The sequence below is a fragment of the Balearica regulorum genome, chromosome 6, assembly GCF_011004875.1.
Source record: "Balearica regulorum gibbericeps isolate bBalReg1 chromosome 6, bBalReg1.pri, whole genome shotgun sequence".
NCBI classification, from domain to species: Eukaryota; Metazoa; Chordata; class Aves; order Gruiformes; family Gruidae; genus Balearica; species Balearica regulorum.
Window position 1 is genome coordinate 11,852,514 of NC_046189.1, and position 21,751 is coordinate 11,874,264.

General features: G+C 42.4%; 1 protein-coding gene across 3 annotated transcripts; it reads left to right on the plus strand.

Moving 5' to 3' along the window:
* Positions 1-53: 53 nt before the first annotated feature.
* On the plus strand, positions 54-21,097 carry LOC104639321 (MOB-like protein phocein). Of its 3 annotated transcripts, XM_075756250.1 has the most exons (9): positions 188-323; positions 2,362-2,526; positions 12,632-12,694; positions 13,208-13,308; positions 14,878-14,920; positions 15,156-15,242; positions 16,425-16,504; positions 17,336-17,447; positions 18,697-21,097. In XM_075756250.1, the coding sequence occupies exons 1-9, from the start codon at positions 321-323 to the stop codon at positions 18,826-18,828; spliced, it is 786 nt and encodes a 261-aa protein (XP_075612365.1). In that variant the 5' UTR covers positions 188-320; the 3' UTR covers positions 18,829-21,097. The 3 variants fall into 3 exon arrangements, with proteins under 3 accessions (XP_075612364.1, XP_075612365.1, XP_075612361.1); XM_075756246.1 differs by lacking the exons at positions 188-323; positions 2,362-2,526 and adding an exon at positions 10,236-10,446; XM_075756249.1 differs by lacking the exons at positions 12,632-12,694; positions 13,208-13,308; positions 14,878-14,920; ... (2 more) ...; positions 17,336-17,447; positions 18,697-21,097 and adding exons at positions 3,965-4,054; positions 4,630-4,984 and having other exon boundaries at positions 54-323.
* Positions 21,098-21,751: the final 654 nt, after the last annotated feature.

The following is a 21,751-nucleotide window of genomic DNA, read 5'->3' on the forward strand; positions in this document are numbered from 1 at the left end:
CAGAACCTTCTGGAACGCTCATGCTCGCCGAAGGTCAAAGTTGATATGACCTCACTTCCGGGCGAGCGTCCGACCCCGGGAGCCAGCGGACGCCGGGCAGCGCGTTTCGCGGCACCACCGAGGTGTCCGCCACCCCCGGGAACGGGACGTAGCCCCGGGAGCAAAAAATACGGGGCGGAATTAGAGCTGACCGGGGCTGGGGCGGGGGGACGGGCTCCGCCCCGGGGCGGGGCGCCGGGCGCGCATGCGCAGGCGGTGACCTTTCTCACGTGCGCCTGCGGCGGCCTGGTCACTTGGTGGCGGGGAGCGCAGGAGCCGTCATGGTGAGTGCCCGCCGCCCCCGCCTCTCCCCTTGCGCCGGACCCGGGCCCGGCTCCGCCGAGCGGGCTCCGTGTCGTAAGAGGGGAGGGTCCCCGCAGGGCCTGGTGGCGGGCCTGTGCGTCTGCCGGGAGCGGGCCGCCGCCTTGGGTCCCCGAGCATCCCGCGGCCACGCCGCCGCGCCCGAGCGTTCCCTCAGCCTGCCGCAGGCCGGCAGCGATGGTCCCTGCCGTGCCCGTGGGGCCGGGCTGAGCCGTGGGAGGGAGGTGACGGGCCCCCGCCCGCGGGCGCAGCGGCTCCGTGCGGTGCGGCGCTCGCCGGCCCCGGTGGGCGTTAGCAGCGAGCCGCTGCCCGCGGGGGGGATGTCCGCAGCGGTGTGGGAGCGCCGCAAGGTCACGCAGTCCTTGGGGTGGAAACGGTTACACCGGCACGGCGGGGGCTGCGGGCCAGGCCGCGGCGGCGTGTTTGCAGGGGCTGCCTTTGGCGTCCCGGAGACCTCAGCTGAATGTTCTCCCCCGCCCGCGGTACCGGGAGCCTCCCGTTAGCGGTGACGCGCCGAGCAGGGCTGCAGGCACCGCGGCGTGGTCCTGCGCAGCTTGGAGAGCAAACTGAAACGGTTTATGCTGCGTTCTCGTTCACCCGTTCTCTTTGTTTTATAAACCTCTTTATAGAGGTCTCACCTCGAAGGAGAATTGGGCAAGGGCAGAGCTGCCCTTGTTCTTGCAATGATACTTTGTTCTTGTGATCCTGCTGACGTGAGGAGTTAGCATTTCTTAAAACAGTGTAAAATGCTGACGGTCATAACTCTGGCTGCTTATTTGTGTTAAACAGAACAGCTCTTAAAAAAAAAAAAGGATCAGAGATGTTATCTTTTCAGAATGAGAATGATCACGATTGGCAGCCTTTTCCCTTTGCTGTTTTTCATCATTGTGGTAGTGACATTACTAGGTGGGACACGTATCTTTCCTGTGCTGTCTTTGTTCATGCTCTGCCTGTAACTTTGTTTTCTCCCAATTTTACAAGTGTGTGTGAATATTGATGAGCACCAGTAAAGGGCGCATGGACGCCAGGCGCACGTTTCTAGTTGTTTCTGTGAGCGCGGGCTCTGGGTACCTGTCCAGTGGAGCGCTGTCGCCATGTGACTTGGCAAGGCGCCGTATCTTCCCTTTGAAAACCCAAAGTTCTTTCTTCCTGACCCCTGCTTGCTGGCTGGGAGTCGGTGCTTGCTTTTATCTAGTACATGGCAGTTAGACTGCTCTTTCTGGAATGCAGCCAAGTAGCAGTAAGTAGGTGCAGAAAAACCCAAAACCAACCAAAAAATAAAAAAAACCCAACAAAACACTCACCCTAACCCTAACTCTGCTTAAGCAGAGGCAGATACTGAAGCAGTCCCGGTAGAAGTATGCTACTTTCATATTTTTAGGGACTTAAACCTAAAATTTCTTTAAAGTTGTAGTCTATTTGTAGAAGTCAATGCAAGTAACAGCGCTTTAGTTTCAGACTTCAAAGCTGGGAGGCTGTATGTCATTATGTGAGATGCTCAGGCATGAGAATACCTGAAAAAAAGACTGACCTGGGGTACCCGGCTAGGCTTTTGCTTCTTTACTGTAAAACACTCCACTCCACGAATAAAAATGCAAGTGTCCCAAGAGATCCTTAGTCATCATTAAATCTGGTTGTGAACTGAATAAATATAGTTCATCTAGTCAATAATTTTGCTCACCAGCTACAGTACCTCAGGATTAAAAGCCTGCAGAGCTTTCAGCCAGAGGAGGCGGCTGCTCCACCTGGTGGTGGTGTGTCCCTCCGGCTGGAGTACATCTTCCTACGGCCCAACTCTCGGGATTGCCCAGCATCTGCTTGTGTCTTTAGCCATTTCTGATGCAATCAAAGACAGCATGTGTTTGCTACTACTAAAAATAAATGCTCAGCAGTTTTCTTAAACTAATCATTTCTCTCAAAAGAGGGAAATTTGCTTTTTTTTTTTAAACTCTTAATTGCAATTTCGTTTTAATGTTCCTCTTGTTACAATTGGTTCCGCAGGCAGGAAAAGCATTTAGGAAATTTCTTCCCCTCTTTGATCGCGTTCTGGTTGAACGATGCGCGGCTGAGACGGTAACCAAAGGAGGCATCATGATTCCAGAAAAAGCTCAAGGGAAAGTGCTACAGGCAACAGTAGTAGCAGTTGGATCGGGAGCCAGAGGAAAGGTAAATATCCTGAAGCATGTACTACATTTGGGTAGAATTAGTAATGGTGTGGTGGTAGCTGGGATATTATCATAAGAAGGGATGGCTGTAGTGTAAATTTAGTGATAGCTCACAAAAACGGATGACAGTGATGACTGAAGTTGGCAGCACAGACTCAAAGAGGAGGTAGAAATCTCAGGTTCTCCTGACTGGCTCTGACCTTGAATTCCAGCATTCCTGTAAGCACTTGTAGAATGGAGAATACTTGCCTTTTAAAAATCAGTATTATTTATTGATATATTAAAAGCAGCTATAAAGAGTAGCGGTATGGGTTTTGGTGGCAGCTTGGGTTCTGTGTTTTGTTTGTGGTTTTGGTTGGAGTTTTTTTAATTTTAAATAGGTGAAGAGCTTTTTGGGGGATAGCTTGTTTCATCACTTTGCAGCCAAAATGAAGGACCAGCAGCCATGTTTGTTACAATGATTGCATGCCCGAATTTCTGCAACTGGGGAGCAGGGTGGAATCCCACAATGTAGCATTTGCTGCCTTGTACTGTGGGGAATACCATTGTCCGTAAGGATTAGGCTCACTGGACAAAAGAAAATCAGGAATCAAAAGAATTGTGTTGCAAAATTAACAAAAAATTATGTGTTGAATACGCATCTGGGACAGTGTTCACAAAAAAAGACAGTGGCTATGGGCTTCAGCATCAAAAGGGGTTTTTCCCCACGAAAGTAGTGTTCAGTTAGTAGCAGTAGTGGGAAAACAGGTTAAATTTCAACTCGGGCATGTTGACTTGGACTTTTTCTTTACTGTGAGTCCCTCTGTATGTATCATGCTGGTTTCTGTCAGTACCTGACTTTTAAAGCTTTATACTGTGAAATGGTGCTAATATTTGACTAACATGGTAATATTTTCTTTATAATACAAAAATGTAGTTAAACTTTATCAGGTGTTTCTAAACAACTGATTTGCCAGCAACAGTGACAAGTGATCAAAGTAACAAAGATGGGAAGGTACTTTTAACTGGCACTTGGAGAAATAAGCCTTGGCTACAGAACATGGAAATGGACTTTTCCATTCTTAGAAGGTGGTTTCATGGCCTGTCACTTAATTTCTCAGGTTTCTTGGGTAGCTGTTTTTTCTTCAAGTAAAGTCCTATCCAGTATGTCAAGCAAAGACCTCACGGTTGTATTTACACTCAAAACTAAATGAAAATTAACTATATTCAGAAAGTCACTGCAGTTCTACTGCCTAAACATTGCAGGACACCAGTGCTTGAGAACTGACTGGTGTGCTTTTCTTCATAGTAAACCTGTATATTCTAGTTTCACTGTACAATGAAAATACAGAGCTGTGGTTTCCTGAATGTTTTACATGTGGATGGATCGTTGTAGTTTGGAGAAATTCTATTACATCTGTCTATATTGTGGAAAACTAAGTATTTCTTTTTTCTTTCAGAATGGTGAGATTCAGCCAGTGAGTGTAAAAGTTGGTGAAAAGGTTTTGCTACCAGAATATGGTGGTACTAAGATTGTACTAGAAGACAAGGTAGGTTTCCCAACTTTGTGAATGCAAATTAAGCTGGTGCCCAAAATGTCATACTGCCAGTGATAAATACTGTAGTTACTTCATAGTGTTAGCAGCATTCAAGAAATGAAGTTGTTGAGAGCAGCTGAATCCAACCAGCTCCTGGTACCTGTAGTACTTGCTACTTCTACCCTTGCTTAAAAGGAAGTAACCAAGGAAACCTCTGGCCTGACCTATGCTGGGTGGACGAAATGGCTCCATATGCCAAGCATGTATTGGAGGGAACCCTAAAAGCCTTTGAAATTCCTGGGGGTATCCTTGCTTTTGACAGGGAAAGCTTGCAGAATTGTCTTTTAACAGTTCTTGCACTTGGTACTGCTAGAAACAGTAACTCAGTAGCTTTCCCAAAGAGTGTCTTATGAACAAGAAAATCTTTTCAAGAAGTCAACATGTAGAGCTAGTCTTGGTTAGCTCACTTTTGATTTTCATGCTTCATGACCGTGGTAGCCCTGACTTCAGAACAAGACAGTACTTACAAAACAACTGAAAAAACAACTGATAATGACAAGTACTAATGTGGGTTTTTTTCTTTGCAGGACTACTACTTGTTTAGAGATGGTGACATTCTTGGGAAATACGTGGACTAAACCTGTTGCAGTTATCAGTCATCCATTCCACTAAAATGCTGAAATTTTTCTTTCATCATGTAAATAATGTCCTTTATTTTATAATAAGCAGGCATTGAGTCTCTGAAGTTGTGATCTCACTGTAATGATGGAACACAAATAAAAACATGTACAGTCAGAAATCAGTTGCTCTTGCTTGAGTTCCATTGAACAGTGCAATTCAGATGACCACCAACCAGCCTTACCTATTCCAAACAACATCATTTTATATCCTTTTCTCTGTACTGAGATTGTAAAGGTCTTTACAATAAACTTCTAAAACTGTTCTGCTTCTGTCTCAGTGAACTCTCAGAACTCTCTTCTGCAATGAACTAATCTCTGTGAAACTATTCAATTGCAGTAACATGTTGTTTTTCCTAAACTTGTCTGAAGTTGGGAAATGAGTTTACAGTGGTTATCACACAGATGCAGTGATGAAGGGGACTTTCAGCTAGCTCCCTTGCACATTGAACTTAAGATAACATTTTAACTTTTTCTGTCTTGACAGTAGCTAAGGCACTGGTGCACTGGAAGACTGGCACGCACAAACCACCCTGCCACAAACAGCCTGTCCCACAGCAGTCTAAAAGGAGCTTGGTACTAGTCATACCTGTGCTAGAACAAAATCATCCAGTTCATAGATGAAGCAGATAAGAATTACAATGTTTTTTCTTACCTGTCTCTCACTGAATTTTACCAATAGAAAACAAATAACTTCCCTCCAGTAGTTATCAGGCAGAATTGTGGCTGGTAACTATGCTATTGCAGGCCTGATCTCCAGCTTTCCCATAACAGTAGAGAGGTGATTTGACAAACTGTATTTCTTTTGTCTTTAACATTCTTAAATAGCAAGACATTTACTTAAGCAATGCTGAAGCAATCACATTCGCATATTTCTAACCACACTATCTTTGGAAAAGGATTCAAGGTTATTCACACAGGACTACACCAATCCGCACTTTATACACTGTATTCCTAACGACGCTTTCAGAGTTGGTATGCATACATTGATCTAGTGCAGTCTGAGAACAGACACTGCCTTAAAATGTTTTATGTAGTTTTATGTGAAATAAATCAATCTATGACTTACAGCTACTGAAGCTTTAATAGCAGCCGTTAAATGGTACTTCTTTCTCGTTCCATTCAAGCTGTTACAAAATTAACATTGCTGGATACATGATAAGCCTTATTCTGGAGATAACAGGAAATGACTAATGAGAAATATTTTTCAGAACTTCAGTAGCTGTAGCTGGGGACTTCAGCTTTGACATACTCTGAAACACAAGGCATTTTCTGCCAGGGCAGTTTCAGTTTCTTCCCCCCAAAAGCTAAACTTCAGCACACAAGTGAGCTGGAGCCACTTTTTTTACCCAAATGGCAGTTATCACCCAGATATTCCGTTAGGAGCTGCATTTGACAATCTTGGCAGCAATGTCTTTTGCTACCCATAGTTGTGGAGCGTGCTGCTTGCTGGCTGGTTACCACCTACCCTTTGCAGCTGTAGGCAAACCAGGCAAAAGTTACACCTTTCAGGTGGTTAAACTCCCACTGAACTGAAACAAGTACTAACAGGGAAGATGCTAAATTAAAAAAAAAATTAAAAATTGTTTTAGTATAAAAGGCCTACTTCTTGAAATCTGCCTTATGGCAGTTTTACTTTAGTTGTTACAGCAATGCACATAACAGCTGAAACTTAGGATTATCACACTACAAGTTTCTTGAAAGAGGATTGTGTAATGAAACAAACTAATTGAGAAGCATTATTTTCCACTTGAGCAAGTGTGCCTTTATATTCGGTGATAAGGCAGGTATTCTGGTGAGTCACATACCAAAGAGGGGAAAGTATTTAACATATTTACAAACTACTTATGGAAACTAGATGCCATCTCAATGAGAAAAAGACACAGTAGGAATTGATTCCCAACAGAGGAATGTTTAGCCCTAACATTGCAGCATTTCTTTCAATAATAATCTTTTAGAGCTGAATTACATAGGGTCCCCACTCAGCAAATAATTTCATGGCGTTTACAGTCCTCGTCTATGAGGAGCCACTACAATCTGTGGGGGTGCGGCCCGACCCCCACCCACTGTGCTCCTTGGCCACGGCACCAGCCGGCTCCCCAGCAGGATCACGCTGAACTCGCACTGCAGTGCTGCCGAGCACGCACCACCCAAGTCTGTCTCCCCCTCAACTCATGCTTTCAGCCCCAGCAGATTTTCAGCAGCTTGATATCATGTTTGTTTAATAAAATATTCAGCATGGCTGTATCTACCAGTGTTTACATAGCTGATTAAAAACAAAAGTCATTTTCCTGAAAACTTCATGGGAATAAGTAATTCATGGATGTGGAGGAAAAAAAAAAAAGGCATTCCTAGACCTAATCAAATGGCGGACATGCTTGAAGGTCTGCGGATCGATAGACAGAGAACATCGTATTCTTGCACCATGAGGCTATCACTGCAAGCAAGGACAACGTAACTATTACATAGTCAAGGTGATCCAGCTGCTGTTACTGTTTCTTAGTCCACAGCAGCATGCCAAATTTTATATCCCTCAGGTTCTATAGAGGAGGACAGAATCAATCACAAGTGCTCGCTCTTAGTTGTGTTGTTCCTGTAGGAATTTAGACTTCTTTATTCCACTGTTTTCTAGACTATTTCAAAGCTTCAATTTTGGCAAAAATGTTACATATTGCCCTACTTGGTTTTTTTTTTTGGCGGGGGGATACAGTCCTTCCCAGCCTTTCCTCAGGCTGAATCATAAGAGAACAAGATGGACTCCCTCTACTTTTGCTGCTTTCCCTTCTTAACATTTCAGAACAGCTGCCATTAGCAGCAGCCATACTGTTTTCAGAAAACCTTTATCATCCTGGTTATGTTATCCTGCCACAGTAAGAAAAGAGTGAAACTTTTACACACTAGTAGAAAAGAAAGGAAGGCCAGGTCCCTAACAGCCACAGTCAATAAGATTTTGGCCAAATATTCCATTTTCATTCTTTAACGTCACGAGGCAATGAGGGCCAGACAAAAACCAAAAAGTGAAATTACTGTTGATAAGATTTTGTTTAAAAACAACTTGAAATCCAATAAAACAAAAACAATGAGCAGCTTCCAGGAATACAGGGTTAATTATCAAGAGGCAACACGAGAGATCTACAGACTTTTAACATCCTCATTAAGAAACACTGCAGATTTCTTTCCTTTTTCTGCAAACCCATGAGCCAGTTGCAGATTGAACTAACATACATATTTCTCTCTGAGAGGTATTTCTTCACTGCAAGATTTATTTCCATTTTAGAAGCAAGATGTCCATGAAATAAAAGTCAGGGACAAATGGAAATGTCAAATCCCCAACTCTTCTGTGCTTTAGATATCAGTTTAAACCTTGAATATGATGATAGAAAAAGAAAAAAAAATATCCAAACAAGTTGCTGAACTTTAAAGGACATAAACAGCTAGAATTGCTTTTATTTTGGGACTGGCTAATTATAATATCAATCTCATAAAACATTAATGTTGGATTACAGCTGATCTAATGAGGTAATAGGACATTTGTACCCTTCATTCTAACGCACCAATTTCTCCCAACTTTGTTAATCTTTTCACGGTTTCTTACAAAAACTGCTAAGCAGTGTGCTGAGTTTCACTACGACCCAAATAGCTAACATCCCTGGGGCAGGAATGCTGACCAGGAGTAAAAAAGTAACTAAGCAAACTGAATTCAGGGCCTGAAGTTAGGAATGCCACCTCTGCGTTACAGTGTAACCTGAAAGGAGCTGCCACTGCTGTCACGATAAACTGCTGGTTAGCTGGCTGCATGCACCCGGGCAGGAGATGACCCCGGTCCTGTTTCTCATCACTCGCACGTTGCCCATCTTTCAGGTCTAACCTGGCCTCCAGAACAAGACAGCATCCTGGTCATGGCATTGCCCAAGCAAAATAAGTATTCAGAACGCACTTTGCTTTCTGATGGGAACACCTAATTAGAGATTTTTCAATGTTTTCAATCCAGAAATGTTTCACGTACTCTCTCATTAGGTAGAGGGAAGAGGTTTTAACGTGAGGAAGTACATGTTACTTAGAGCAAATGACTTGGGGGGGACACGGGACACACCACACCTAGTATTTGCTCTGTAGCGCTGTGGAATAAAGAAGGGGCAGCATGACGTAGCAGCATTCTCCATTTTCCAGGAAACAACACACAACTGCAACCATTTATTTATTGATTGTATAAGGGGAGGTATCTCATCTCTACCTGGTTGCTCCAATCATTCTTGTTCACAGACAGAAGCAATTCATCCTTATTTACCTATCCTGTACTCCTTCCTACCTTCTATTCCCCAGAAACAGAGCAGCTTCCAAATAGTTTTCTAATTTTCTTCTCGCTTATCCTGCAGAAAAAATATGAGCCGCTCTAGTCTTCCAAAATGTTTACTTGCTTGTAACAGCCAACTAAAAGCTAACAGTGCCTTTTTTATGTTTTCTTCCCAAATACAGTCGACACATGTAACGCTCAACTTAGTAAACCCTGAAACCCAAGCTGTTTTCCATTAGCGCAGCAGCCTGTGACCTCTGCACACCAAACTCACCAGCCTGTCAATCCTGCCTTTGAAGACCTAGAAAGGCTTTGTACCTACTTTGTTGGAAGTATTTTGCCCCAAAACACTGTTGCTGTTGGGGTTTTTATTATTATTCATTATTCTTAGCATTAGCAACTATAGATCTTTAATATAGGACTTGAAATATTTTTTAAAATTCACACTCTTATGGTTTATATGGTACAAAATTTCATAGACTCAGTTGTGTTGTACAGACTCGTACAGAGCAGGCGAGGACTGACCTTGCGGGAGAGCACGCACAACCAGATGCTGACAGAGGAATACTGATGAAACGGGATGAAGTCTGAAGAATGCATTTTCTCAACAACCAGTCAAGTCAGCTCGTTAATGTCTGGAGACTTCACCTCACAAACCGACCAACTCTGCTTACTGTTACAGCCCTGTCGCGACGGAACTGGCCTCACCATGCCGCTCACGCTTCCTCAGGTGGGCACCGAGTGACCTGGACAGAGAGCGGCAGGGACCACCATTAAAACCGTCCCCCATCTCCCGTGTGTGTGAGGCGGTGGGAGGCATTGTCCCACACCAACACAAACCTCCCGGGAAAGCTCTGCTTTCGAAGCAGCTCCCCGGGCAACCCGCGGGTGCCCACCCGGCACTGCCCCGCTTGAGAGGCCGAGGAAGCGGCCGCGGCCTCCCCAGGCCCCCGGCCTCGCTCGGGGAACGGCTCTTCCGCGCACCCCCGCGGCCAGGAGACGGAACGGCACGTACCGCAGCGGCGACGGTGGGAGGGGAGGGGGCGGAAGGGAAGAGGCCAGGGCCGGGGCTGAAGGCCGTCTCACCCCCCCGCCGCCCCTCAGAGCCACCTCCCCGCGCCGGGGGCAGGAAGGGCCGCCCGCCGCCTCCCGGCTCCTCTCGCGAGAACCGCCGCCCCGCCCCGCGGCTGTTCCCGCTCCCCGCCCCGCGGCGGCCGCAGCTCGCCCGTGGCTGTTCCGCCCCTCCCTCCTTCTCTCCCTCCCTCCCTCCCTCCCTCCGCCGGCGGCCGCGGCAGCCGCAGCGCCCGTTCCTCCCCCTCGCCCGCCGCCCCGCCCGGCGCTGCCGCATCCGGGTCCTGGGCGCCGCTGTCACTATGGTCATGGCGGAGGGGACGGCAGTGCTGAGGCGGAATAGGCCGGGCACCAAGGCCCAGGTGAGGCGCCGACGCGGCGCGGTGCGCGGTCGGTTGGCGCGCGGGGACGGGCAGCGCCGCCGCCGAGGCGCCGGGCCCGCCTGGCCGTCGGGGCGTCGCCGCGGGCCTCGACGGGCCTACCGGGGCCCAGCGCTGCCCGCCGGGCCGCCGGGACGGGCAGGCTGCGGCGGTGGGCCCCGCTCCGCGGGATCGCTTTGTTCCCCGCGGAGGGGCCGAGGCCTGGGCGAGACCCGGCCGCGGGGGTAGCGGGGCGCGGGCCGGGGGGCCGTGGAGGCCGCCTTCCCCACGGGGCGCTTGGCTGCCGGGCCCGGGGAAAAAGGTGGCTGCGGCACCGGCTCCCGCCGCGGCTTTCCGGCAGGGAGAGCGCCGTGCTTCCCTGGGGTGTCCAGGCTCCGGTTCGCGTCGCGTCCGGGCCGGCGCTGCGGAGCGTGATGGCTGGCTGGCTGTCACCGGCCCTGCGCTCCCGGGCCGGGGTGTCCTCGGCGTTGGCGAGCACTTGTGAAATCATCGGGTATGAACCGAGGCCGAGTGCTGCTTCCCAGACCTTGGGCTTTTTTCAGGCACAGGGCTGTTCTGCTAATACGCCTCAGCGTATTGCTGTTGTTGCTATTACAATACTAAATGCGTAATTATCTGAATGAGACCACTGTATGATCGCGCAGCCAGCCTTTGGCTGGGCGTTCTGCGTCGTCAGCCAGGCGATCCCTGCCCTGTTCATCTGGAGAGATCAGTCATCCCTCCCTTACGTAACCTGCGCGCCTCTCCCTGAACCTGGGCCGCTGTCACATCGTTCCTCTTACTCAAAATGACACCGATTTATCTCTGGGCTTTCAAGGTCGTCTTGAAAAGGTGCACCTCAAATATGTGAGGCACAGTTTTTAGATTATTTCAGAGATGATCGAGGCCTTTATGCAAAACTTTTTCACTCTGCTTTTGTGAGGAGAGCTTGTGGTCAGCGACAGCAGCGTATGACACAATGTTGTAGGAACATCTTTTCTTCTCCTATTCTTTGTCATAAGTACAGAGGTAAAATTATTACCCAACCCTGTAAATCAGTTCATTCTATACATGTTTAATCCATGAAGGAAATGGAACGTTGTGTGCCTTCTGTTTGATAAATTTGGGGTATTCTGAAAAACAGTAAGCTGGACATAGACCTAGATTTAGTCAAGTATTATATAGTATATTATAAAATTCATTTAGGTTGAAGAACTTTGGGTATAGTGATGCAATCATATGATTATTTTGTGGCTGTATTTAAGTTTTGGGTTTGGATGACACTGTGGTATAGCTGTTCAGTATGTAAATACCATTACTTAGTGATATTTCAACACTGGATATGCACTCCTTTCTCTAGAGATGCCTGTATTCTCTCAAGAACAGATTGCTAAGCTTCACAGTTGGAACATTTTCATTGAGTCATTGTGTCTACTAGGATGGCTATGGGAGGCTGATGTGCAGTATCTCTGGATAATAAGAGGGAGTAGCACTGAATTTTAGATGTGAAAAATGCAAAGTGAAAAAACGCCTATGTCTGGGACTGTCACAGTTGCACCAGATGTGAATTGCTGCAGAAGACTGCAGTACAGCTGGATCCGAGGTGAAACTTCAGGAGGGTTTTATCATTAACAAAACTAAACACCGTGGGTTGGCAAAGCTGATAACCGTCCAGTTGTGCAGCATACTGACTGTTCCAAGAGAATGCAGTACCAAGTGAGGCCAACACTGCACTATAGTATCTCAGTTTAGAAAGATGTTTTCAGTGGTGTGTTACTGCTAGGATATACTGGGATTTTTAGTTTTATAAGCATTGTATAATGCTACTGCGTACTGACCTCTTCCCCATTCTTACATGGTCTAACAGGTGAAATTGGCACTGTATGCAAATATTTCATTTAAAAAATACAGGATATATAGGTGTTAAGCAAGATGTGGGGAGAGACAATGCTTATAGTCACACAGAACTTTCATTTCAAGATGTTCTACTATTGTGACATTAGAAGCATAAGTCCCATTTCACCCTGTTCTTGCCAAGATTGTGTGCTGCTTCTGTTAAGATGTAGCTTCCTGGAATTGTATAAACTACCTCTACATCTATTTTCCTGCATGCGCAAGCTTATTGTAGGTTGTGCGCTTTTCTTCCTCCTCTTCTATTTTTGTTAAATTGATTTTTTTTTTTAAACAGGATTTCTACAATTGGCCTGATGAATCCTTTGAAGAAATGGATAGTACATTAGCTGTTCAGCAGGTATGCTTACTTATGTGAAATGTTGTTACTAAGTTCAGTTTACCAAGTTTTGTATTTTGGTAAAAAAAAACCCAGGGAACAGTGCATGCTGTTTACCTGCTTAGAGTGTTGCTGCACAGGAGTGAATTTCATAAGGACCCTACATATATTTAAAAAGTTGTAATTATTAATTGTGTATGCAGAAATAACTAGAATTCCCATGTCTGGTTTAAAAAAAAAATCAGATGTAAGAAAATGGTGGGGTTTCCTGCGGGGTTCTTTTGTTTTGAGAAGGATGTTGTAAAAAAAGCTGTAAAATTTACCCATTCTTTTACCTTTTCTAATTGAGGAGAGGCATTTTTTAGATCTGACGGGTTCTTATACCAGTTCTCTTACCCTGCTCATCTACTCTTTAACTTTTTAGTCCATAAACCACTTTTCAAGCAAAAAGTGCCTCAAAGATATAATGTCCTAAATATACTGTCTTACTATAATTACAGCAAGACCTAGATTTACTTTTCCCCTCTCTCCTAGTATATTCAGCAAAATATAAGGGCAGACTGTTCCAACATTGATAAGATCCTGGAGCCTCCTGAAGGCCAGGATGAAGGTGTATGGAAGTATGAACATTTAAGGTAAGAGTCCATCTTTTGTCAACATAGCGTCCCCATTCTAAGTTTTGTTCATTGTAGTGAGTCTTTTTGAATATGGCAGATCAAAAGTAACGTAAAACTTTATATTTCTACTATTAAATATTTTTATACTTTGGTATTATTTTATTAATTCCTTGTTCTTTCTGAAGTTTTATGATGCGCTCTGATCTAGTCTTTTTGATGTTTTTAAGAAAATGTTTGTAGCTCACTTCAGAAGTTGTACTAGCATGTTTTGAATATGAAAATATACTCATGAATTTCCATAGCACTTTCTCCTAGTATCATCAGCTCTTCATCTCCACTAATTGGGAATGTGATTTCGAGATGCTCCCAAGTGTTTTTTCTGGAACTTGCAAGAAAATAGGCTTTAGCTGGGAAAGCAAGAGTACCTGTGTCTTACAGTTTGTTTTCTAGTTTTAAGGAACCTCAAAACTTTTTGTCCTTCTCTCAATTTGTTTTATGCAGTATAAAAAATACATTCAGCCAAGGTAGTTTGTGCCTGAAAGTATTTTTCAGTTGTAGTCTAGGTTTACACCCTGTTAATAAATACGTATTAATCCTTTTTCCTGGCATTACTTTAGTATCCTTGTGTCCTGATTTTTTTTTTTTAAGTGTGTCTTCTAACTTTATCAAATACACTTTCAGGAATAAGAATAGTTCTAAGCAACTCAGATTTATATTTCCTGACTTTTTGCCTCCCGTTTTCTTTTTCTCTCCTCTGATCTGGAGTAGTTGCAATAGATGTGGGAAATCCTCAAAAGAGGAAAAACTGTACACATAAAATGGCAAAAGGCACATTTTAAGAATTCCCTCTGTCCTTTCACTTACACCAAAAATCACTGTAGATTCACAGAAATGACTTGTCGCTGAATACTTGTCACTTCTGGAAAATTTCTTCAGATTTTTTTTGTAGGATGGAGAGGTGAATTCTCTTAAGTTAAGTTAAAGAATGCACTTTCAGGTTCATTCTAGTGAAAGCAGTATTTTTAGAAGTCCCACTCTGCTAATGATCTGTGGTGAGACTTTAGCCACTTAATTGATCTGGAGGAAGTATATCTTAGAAGGATGGAATGATCCAGCTATATGAGTTTAAAATTTACACTCTTAAGAATTTTATTATTTTTTTAAATTTGTATTTGTGAAATAGCACTTTCTTCCATAACAAAGTTAATACCTTAAACACTTTCACTAAATTATTTGTTAAGGTCAGCCTCTCCTGTCAGGTAAGAATTAAAAAATTTAATTGTTTTGCTGAGTAAAAAAATATGCTGGTGTAAATTCCGTTTCTCTCAACTTGTAGTCCTTTTACAGTGTGTTAATTCCTAGCCCATTGCCTTTTAGGTGTGACATCAGCTGAAATTATTTGGTGGTACTCTTTAAGTACGAATTTTTTTTCATGTTCTGATGTATTTTTTCCACTTTACAAGAATAATTTCCAAAAACATGAAGAGATCCATGAAGATCAGAATGCATAACCTTGTTTTGTACTAGATGTTTCTAGTGGGGAAACAAATTGTTGATTTTGATGCTGCTGTGTTCAAATTTTTTTAGACAATTCTGCCTGGAGCTCAATGGACTAGCTGTGAAGCTTCAGGTAATTCTTTTCTTGATATTTTTATATTCTATCGGGGAGGAGACTTTTTTTGTATGCTAAGATGCAGAGTTTGCAGAGCTTTCTTCTTGTAAATTTATACACATAGACTTGAGCAGTGGTTTGAGGTAAGAGTTTTTTAGGGTTTTAAAGACTTCTGGCAAATAACCCTTTTTGGTGGGGGACAGCTCATTTCTGCCATTGTGTGGTTTTCATAACTGAACGATTGTTTTAACAGAGTGAATGTCACCCAGACACATGTACTCAGATGACAGCAACTGAACAATGGATTTTTCTTTGTGCAGCTCATAAAACTCCCAAAGAGGTACGGACGTATTTTGGAAAACTGCGATGTAGGATTATTCTTTCACAGTTCGTATGTTCATGGGGAGACCATTATAGCTGGCTGCTTAGTCAAACTGAGAACTTACGTGGGTGAAGAATATCACTTGAGGTTTCCTTCTTTCCCATTCTGTAGTGGTTTACGAAAGAACGGGATGAGGTAGGAAGGAGCTGCTTTTTACCACAGTATTAGAGACTTTGCACATTCCCCTCTTTTCTCTCTTAATTTGTGTTGAGACAATTTTAATTTCCTGAAATGCCTTGATTTAGCTCTGAAAGCCAACTTCTTTCCTACTCCCTCCTTTAACCCTTGTCCCCGCTGAGTATACTGGCATCCAGCAGGTCTGTTTTACTCAGCTAGACTGGAGAACTTCAGGCTGCTTTTTTATCTCTGAACACGCATCATTCATCTACTGCTTTCCATGTCGATGATAGCTATCAGCTAAGGGTCAGATAGTGGGCAATGCAACCTTGAACTGCTGACAAAAATGTGTCACTGAGTCTTCTTTGTGACACTGGGGAATGGCAAAATGGACAGACACTCCTGCTCTCAGCCTGCCTCAGTTCAGCTTTACTTTCTTCCTTCTCTTTTGTATGTACTTGATCGCTGAGCAAGGGCTTGCCTTGTTATACACTTAGCTACACTAATGGTTTTGGTTTTCTTTGCCAAGGAAAAAGCATTGGTATACTTAGGTGCAGGTTTGGGGTTTTTTTTGTTTTGGTTGAGTTTTTTTGATAAGGTGTTAATTTAGGCTGTAAAAGAAAGTCTGGCAGCTTCACTATGTGGGAAACAAATGAACTGTGAGGTAACGACCGTCTTTCCTCTTAGTGTACTTCCAGTATGTATTCTTTTTATACAGCTTTGCTTAAAAAAAAAGTGCATAAAATGCACAAAATTCACTACTTGTGTGCATAATCACATTTCCATAGTAGCTTTTTTCTTGAAATAATTTACGTGGGTTGTGAAACAAGAAGAGAAATAGCTCACTTAAGGAGGAAACTTGTTAGACCTTCAAAGAAGCCATGTCAAACTTCTAGGAATAAAAATGACCAGTAAAGTTAAAAGCATCAGAAAACATAATTAAAACGTTTCTCTTTGTCAAACAACTTGTTTAATGTCATGCATGCACTCATACATGTGCTCACTCGCTGTCTATTTTTGTAGTGTCCTGCTATAGACTACACCAGACATACACTCGATGGAGCTGCGTGTCTTCTGAATAGCAATAAATATTTCCCCAGCAGGTAAAAATGCTCTGGGAGGAGGGAGAGAGGGAGGGAGTAGGTGGCGTCTAACACAAAGCACATCGAAAGGCATAACGCATTTCTCATGGACTACTACTGAAAATATCAGAAGTCCTGCAGCATGTGTCACTTGTTGGTAGAACTATTGTCGCTTTTAAGCCAAGGAAGAAGAACTACCTATTGAAATAGTGTGCAATTTACCAGAGCTGCTGGGTGCTTTTTAGGTGGAGACTGTTTTACTAATATCTGTTGGTGTTACGGGGCTTCCACTGGAGTAGTGCCAACCTGAGTAACAGGATGGTCTTTAGAGAGATGCAGTGACTCAAAGGACTTAAACACTATGGCACTGAAAGCCTCCAGAAGCCAACACCAACCTACTGTGGGACATCAGTGACCACAGAAGACAGAGACCGAGTGTCTTGAATGGGCAGCCCACACATTGGATCCTGGAAACCTAACTAGAGAAGTCAAAATTGTGCTTCTCTAGGAATCCGGTATTGGCAAGGAGGTACAGCTGGAAGTCTTTTCCCCTTTGCCCGTCAGTGCTAGAAACCAGAAATCCAGCCCTTACTGGAATAACTGGTGATGTTTAATTACAGGCAAAACTTTTTTTTTTTTCAGTCAGATTACAATTTTTAAATGTGGAATATGAACCAACATTTTTATTTTCCTTCCAAAACTAAGCAATTGCAGACACAGGTATCTGCAACACTTTAGTCTAAATTTCATGTGCAATTATATAGTATAGTTTAACAATCAGAATTCATGTTAACATGTATCTCAGTAGTCATTTTGGTAGCCCTGCTTTAACCTTTCTCCTGGTGCTTACAGGGTTAGCATAAAGGAATCCTCTGTAGCCAAATTAGGATCAGTGTGCCGAAGGATTTACAGAATATTTTCACATGCTTATTTTCATCACCGGCAGATATTTGATGAATATGAAGTAAGTAGTTTCAAATTGCACCTTGAAAGAAGGGCATTTACTGAAGTTGTAGCTGTGATGTAATTGCATTACATGTTTTCTTTTGATCCTACCAGAAGATCTGCATTCAAGTGGAGTATTGATTGTAGTTGATTAGATTGTAGTTTTATAATAACCAAAATGCTAAGTTATACATACATGTAAATGAAAATTAATTTATATAATTGTTTTACTCAGTTATGTTTTCCCTTCATTTGGATAAAAGGTCAGAATTTGAGCGGTTTTGTACCAACAACTCAAATTCATCTTTTTTTAAAGATTCCTGAATAAGAGGGACTGTTTACAAGGGCATGTCATGATAGGACAAGGGGTCATGGCTTTAAGCTGAAGGAGGGTAGATTTAGATTAGATATCAGGAAGAAATTCTTCTCTATGAGGGTGCTGAGGCACTGACACAGGTTGCCCAGAGAGGTTGTGGATGCCCCCTCCCTGGAAGTGTTCAAGGCCAGGTTGGATGGGGCTTTGGGCAACCTGGTCTAGTGGAGGGTGTCCCTGCCCATGGCAGGGGGGTTGGAACTAGATGGTCTTTAAGGTCCCTTCCAACCCAAACCATTCTGTGACTCCAATTCTATTCAAGCACCTGGTGGAGTTAGTACTGCTTATGTATAGACATTTCCTGTTTGTATATGTTACCCAACAGTTAAGGAATTATCATTGTGAAACTGCAAAGAAAACAGTAACCAGTGGCAGCTGGTGCACCTCCAGTAACTTCCAACTTTTTTTTTTTTTAAAATGGAAAAGAATAAATTAATAGATAGAAAAGCAATAAGGGGTATAGCTGGATGTAAAAGGAAACCTTTGGCAAATCCCACTTACGGTTGCTGGAACAGCTGTGGAATGGTTGTGCCCTGTTCTGTTGGGGATAGAGTATCTAGGAGGAGTTCACAAGACCTGAAAATTTTCTTTAGGAGAGCAGATCAGGACTACATTGAAATTTGAATATATTCTTCTCTAAGTGCTGTTGAATTGAGCTGTGACTTAAACCTGAACTTCAGTACAGTTTTTTTTGTTAATTGCAGTAACTATAGGCAAGCAGTAAAGACTTATAAGTAATATAAATGAATCATTTAAGCATTACTGCTTCTTTCTAAGACTTGTAAATCTAGTGAGGCAATTACATGTAAGCAGGGGTTTTTTTTAGTATGTTATCCTCAGATTTTAAAAGTATTCCTTCTGTATATATTGTTTTTTCCCCTTTTTTCATCCCCAGAATGAAACTTTCTTGTGTCACCGGTTCACTAAATTTGTGATGAAGTATAATCTGATGTCCAAGGATAACCTGATTGTACCAATTTTGGAAGAAGAAGTGCAGAATTCAGTGTCAGGGGAGAGTGAGGCATGATGGGAATGGCAGTACAGAAGCCTGTACTGAACATAAAACATTAATTATGTACTGTATATATCATTTTAGACACTTCAATCACGTATCCGCATAGCTTTGTTTAGTATACTTTTTGTATGCTGTGTGCATTGCCTTTTAATATGGGAAATACTTTAAGTTATTCATGAGCTGTATATTCATCAATGTGGCACTCATGGTTTTTAAATAAAAGTAGTAGTATCTGTTTATAATGCCTGTTAATAAAAGAATTTACAGTTCTCTAAAATTGCTGCTAAACAATCATTGAATCACAATCCTGAAGGTGTGTCTGATTGGGTGGGGAAAAAGTGAGATTAAGATTTCAGAGCAAGCCATTTTTTAATACAGTAGCTATATTAAGTCTTAGTTCAAAGATTATCACCTTAAATATAGAATTCTGCAGGAAGCTTCTTGCAATGTAGCTTATTCCTAATTTAGCTTTTATTTTTTTAAGATGGCTTTGAAGATTTACTGTTGGATGCGCATATTCCTTTATGTGTATATCCAAATACTAATAGGATCTATAGTATTAGTAATACCAAAAGGATAATTTCACTATGCTGTTGAACATATATATTCTTGATACACATCTAACGTACTTTCTGGACTTGTTTTTTTTGTTAACAGTGGAGGTTTGTGCACAGCAGGGACAGGTTCTGTCCTGTTAATGCAGACTTCTGCTGTTCTCCAGTGTCCACAACTTCTCTAACGAACAACCGTGGCAGAAAAGTCAATGGCTTATACCTGTGCATACTTATGACAACTGCTTACAGCTTATACCTCACGTAATTATTCATGTTGCACTACATAACACACTAGCACAGTCTTTGCTTGTATTCCTAGTAAAAACATTTTAAGTACTTGAAATATTGAACCCAATTCTTCACAAGAATTAATCGTATTTTCAACATACTTAATTTGTTTTGTTTCATTCACCTGAATTATATTCTTTGACAGAAAGATTTAGATTCATGCTTCTGTTCCCTATCAGATGTTTATTTCAAGCTGTGTTTGCAGATTTGCAATAACTGACAATTTCCATGAGTGCTGCTTAATTGTGTTATGTCTAGAATGATGGAATTAAATGTTTTAGAGGGGAATATAGCAGACATACTGCTAAGCGTACATGAATCCAGGGTCTAAAAGCACTAGCAGTGTTCTTACATTAAATGAATTTTGCTTAGCTGTTTAAGAAGTTAGCTGGTTGTTTCTCTCTGAGGTTGCCAGGGACCCTCTTTTTCTTTCTTTAAGCAGGTCAGAATGGGCTAACTCAGCTAGTTTCTAAGTTGTACTTACTTGGAAAGAAGGGAATCCACCCATTTTTAATACGTCTTTTTTCATTATATAATAAACATGCCTTAAAATCTATTTTTCTTTACATGAATCAAGCACACCTCAAGCAACTGTACCACCTGGATGTAAAGGGAATTTAAACAATGAGAAAATAGAGAGACTAAGCTTAAGTACTTCAACACCTGTATTCTCCAGCAGCTCTTTTTGTCTCATGTTTATCATTGTATTTAATTGTCAGCAGGGTAATTGCATGAGATATTGTCCAAGTGAAAGTAGCTGTAGTTACTGTCTATACACTTAGCTATAACTTGCCTTGTATAGACCAGGTTACTTGATTTTTGATAGATATCTTCAAGTTTGTACTGCAGGTAGGATGACTATTCTGGAGATAGTAAAATGTATTTAAGTTTTGTTACAGTCAGCTGTTGGACTATGCGTGGTGCGGTTCTTTGTACAGTCACTCTGCATGCTTCTGTCAGCCGTGGTGACTGAGACAGGCAGAAACACGTAACTGGTGTTGCCAATTACATTTCCTCTACAGCAGTGAAGAAGTGATGTGGTGCTCAGGACTGCATTAAAATTTCAAACCTCTTTTCTTCCTCTTATGCTTTAAGAGTTTCACTTCAAAACAAAACTCGGGGTTTTAATCCTGTTTATTCTCATTCAGATTTGCACTGTAAAGTTGACTTGCTATACTAAGCTGATTTTATATAAGGCCTAAGTGAAACACTGCTTGTATTTTCCCTTGCTATTGTTTACATGAGTACTGTGTACACACATGTGCCTGAATGGTACCATACAACTTCAGTTAGCCTAAGCAAACCATTATTTGTCTAATAAATATTAACAGGTTTAATTTAGACTCTACATGATAGGGAAATCAAGACTGTCTTTGAATTATATTGTGTAAAAAAAAAAAAAAGGATAAAATTAAACTGTTTCTTTATCCATACCGCTATATTTTGGTAAGTGATTCTCATTTTTCATGTCACCATCCAAGAATGCAGGCAACTGCGTGCTTTCCCCATCTCTGCTACAAGGTGTGCTGAAATGAAGTTGTATTTCTTCTTTCAAAAGTAGAAAAATACAATACTCATTAGCATCTTAAAAGTCAGATCTCAAATTTATACATCTCAAAATCAGAAAATGATGGTTCTACAATTAAAAAGGGAGAGCTAGAAGAGGAACTTCCAGATACCAAAATAAGCATACAATGACAGCATGTCACCAATGCAAGGGCATAGCGTAAGCAAAAGACAACTCACAAATGACTTTTTCCTTAGTCACGGAGGTTTGGCTTAGCATATCTTGCAACAAGTCACCACAGTGATTTGGCTACTTTCCTTTTAAGATCTGAATTCTCTCAGAGGTTGTCAAAGTTAATCTGCTTGAACAGATCACAACATGTCAGACCAGTTCTCTAAACCACACTGTCTCTCCCAAGTTACGCTTACCTGAGTCAGGAATGTTCACTTCTTGAATTCACACCAGCTGCTGAAATCCTGATAGATGAAGAGTCTAAATCTTAACTAACACTGTTCTCCAAGTGAAGTCATAGGGAATTGTCAGGACAGCAACCTGCACTTTTTACCTTCAAGAGATGAATATATAA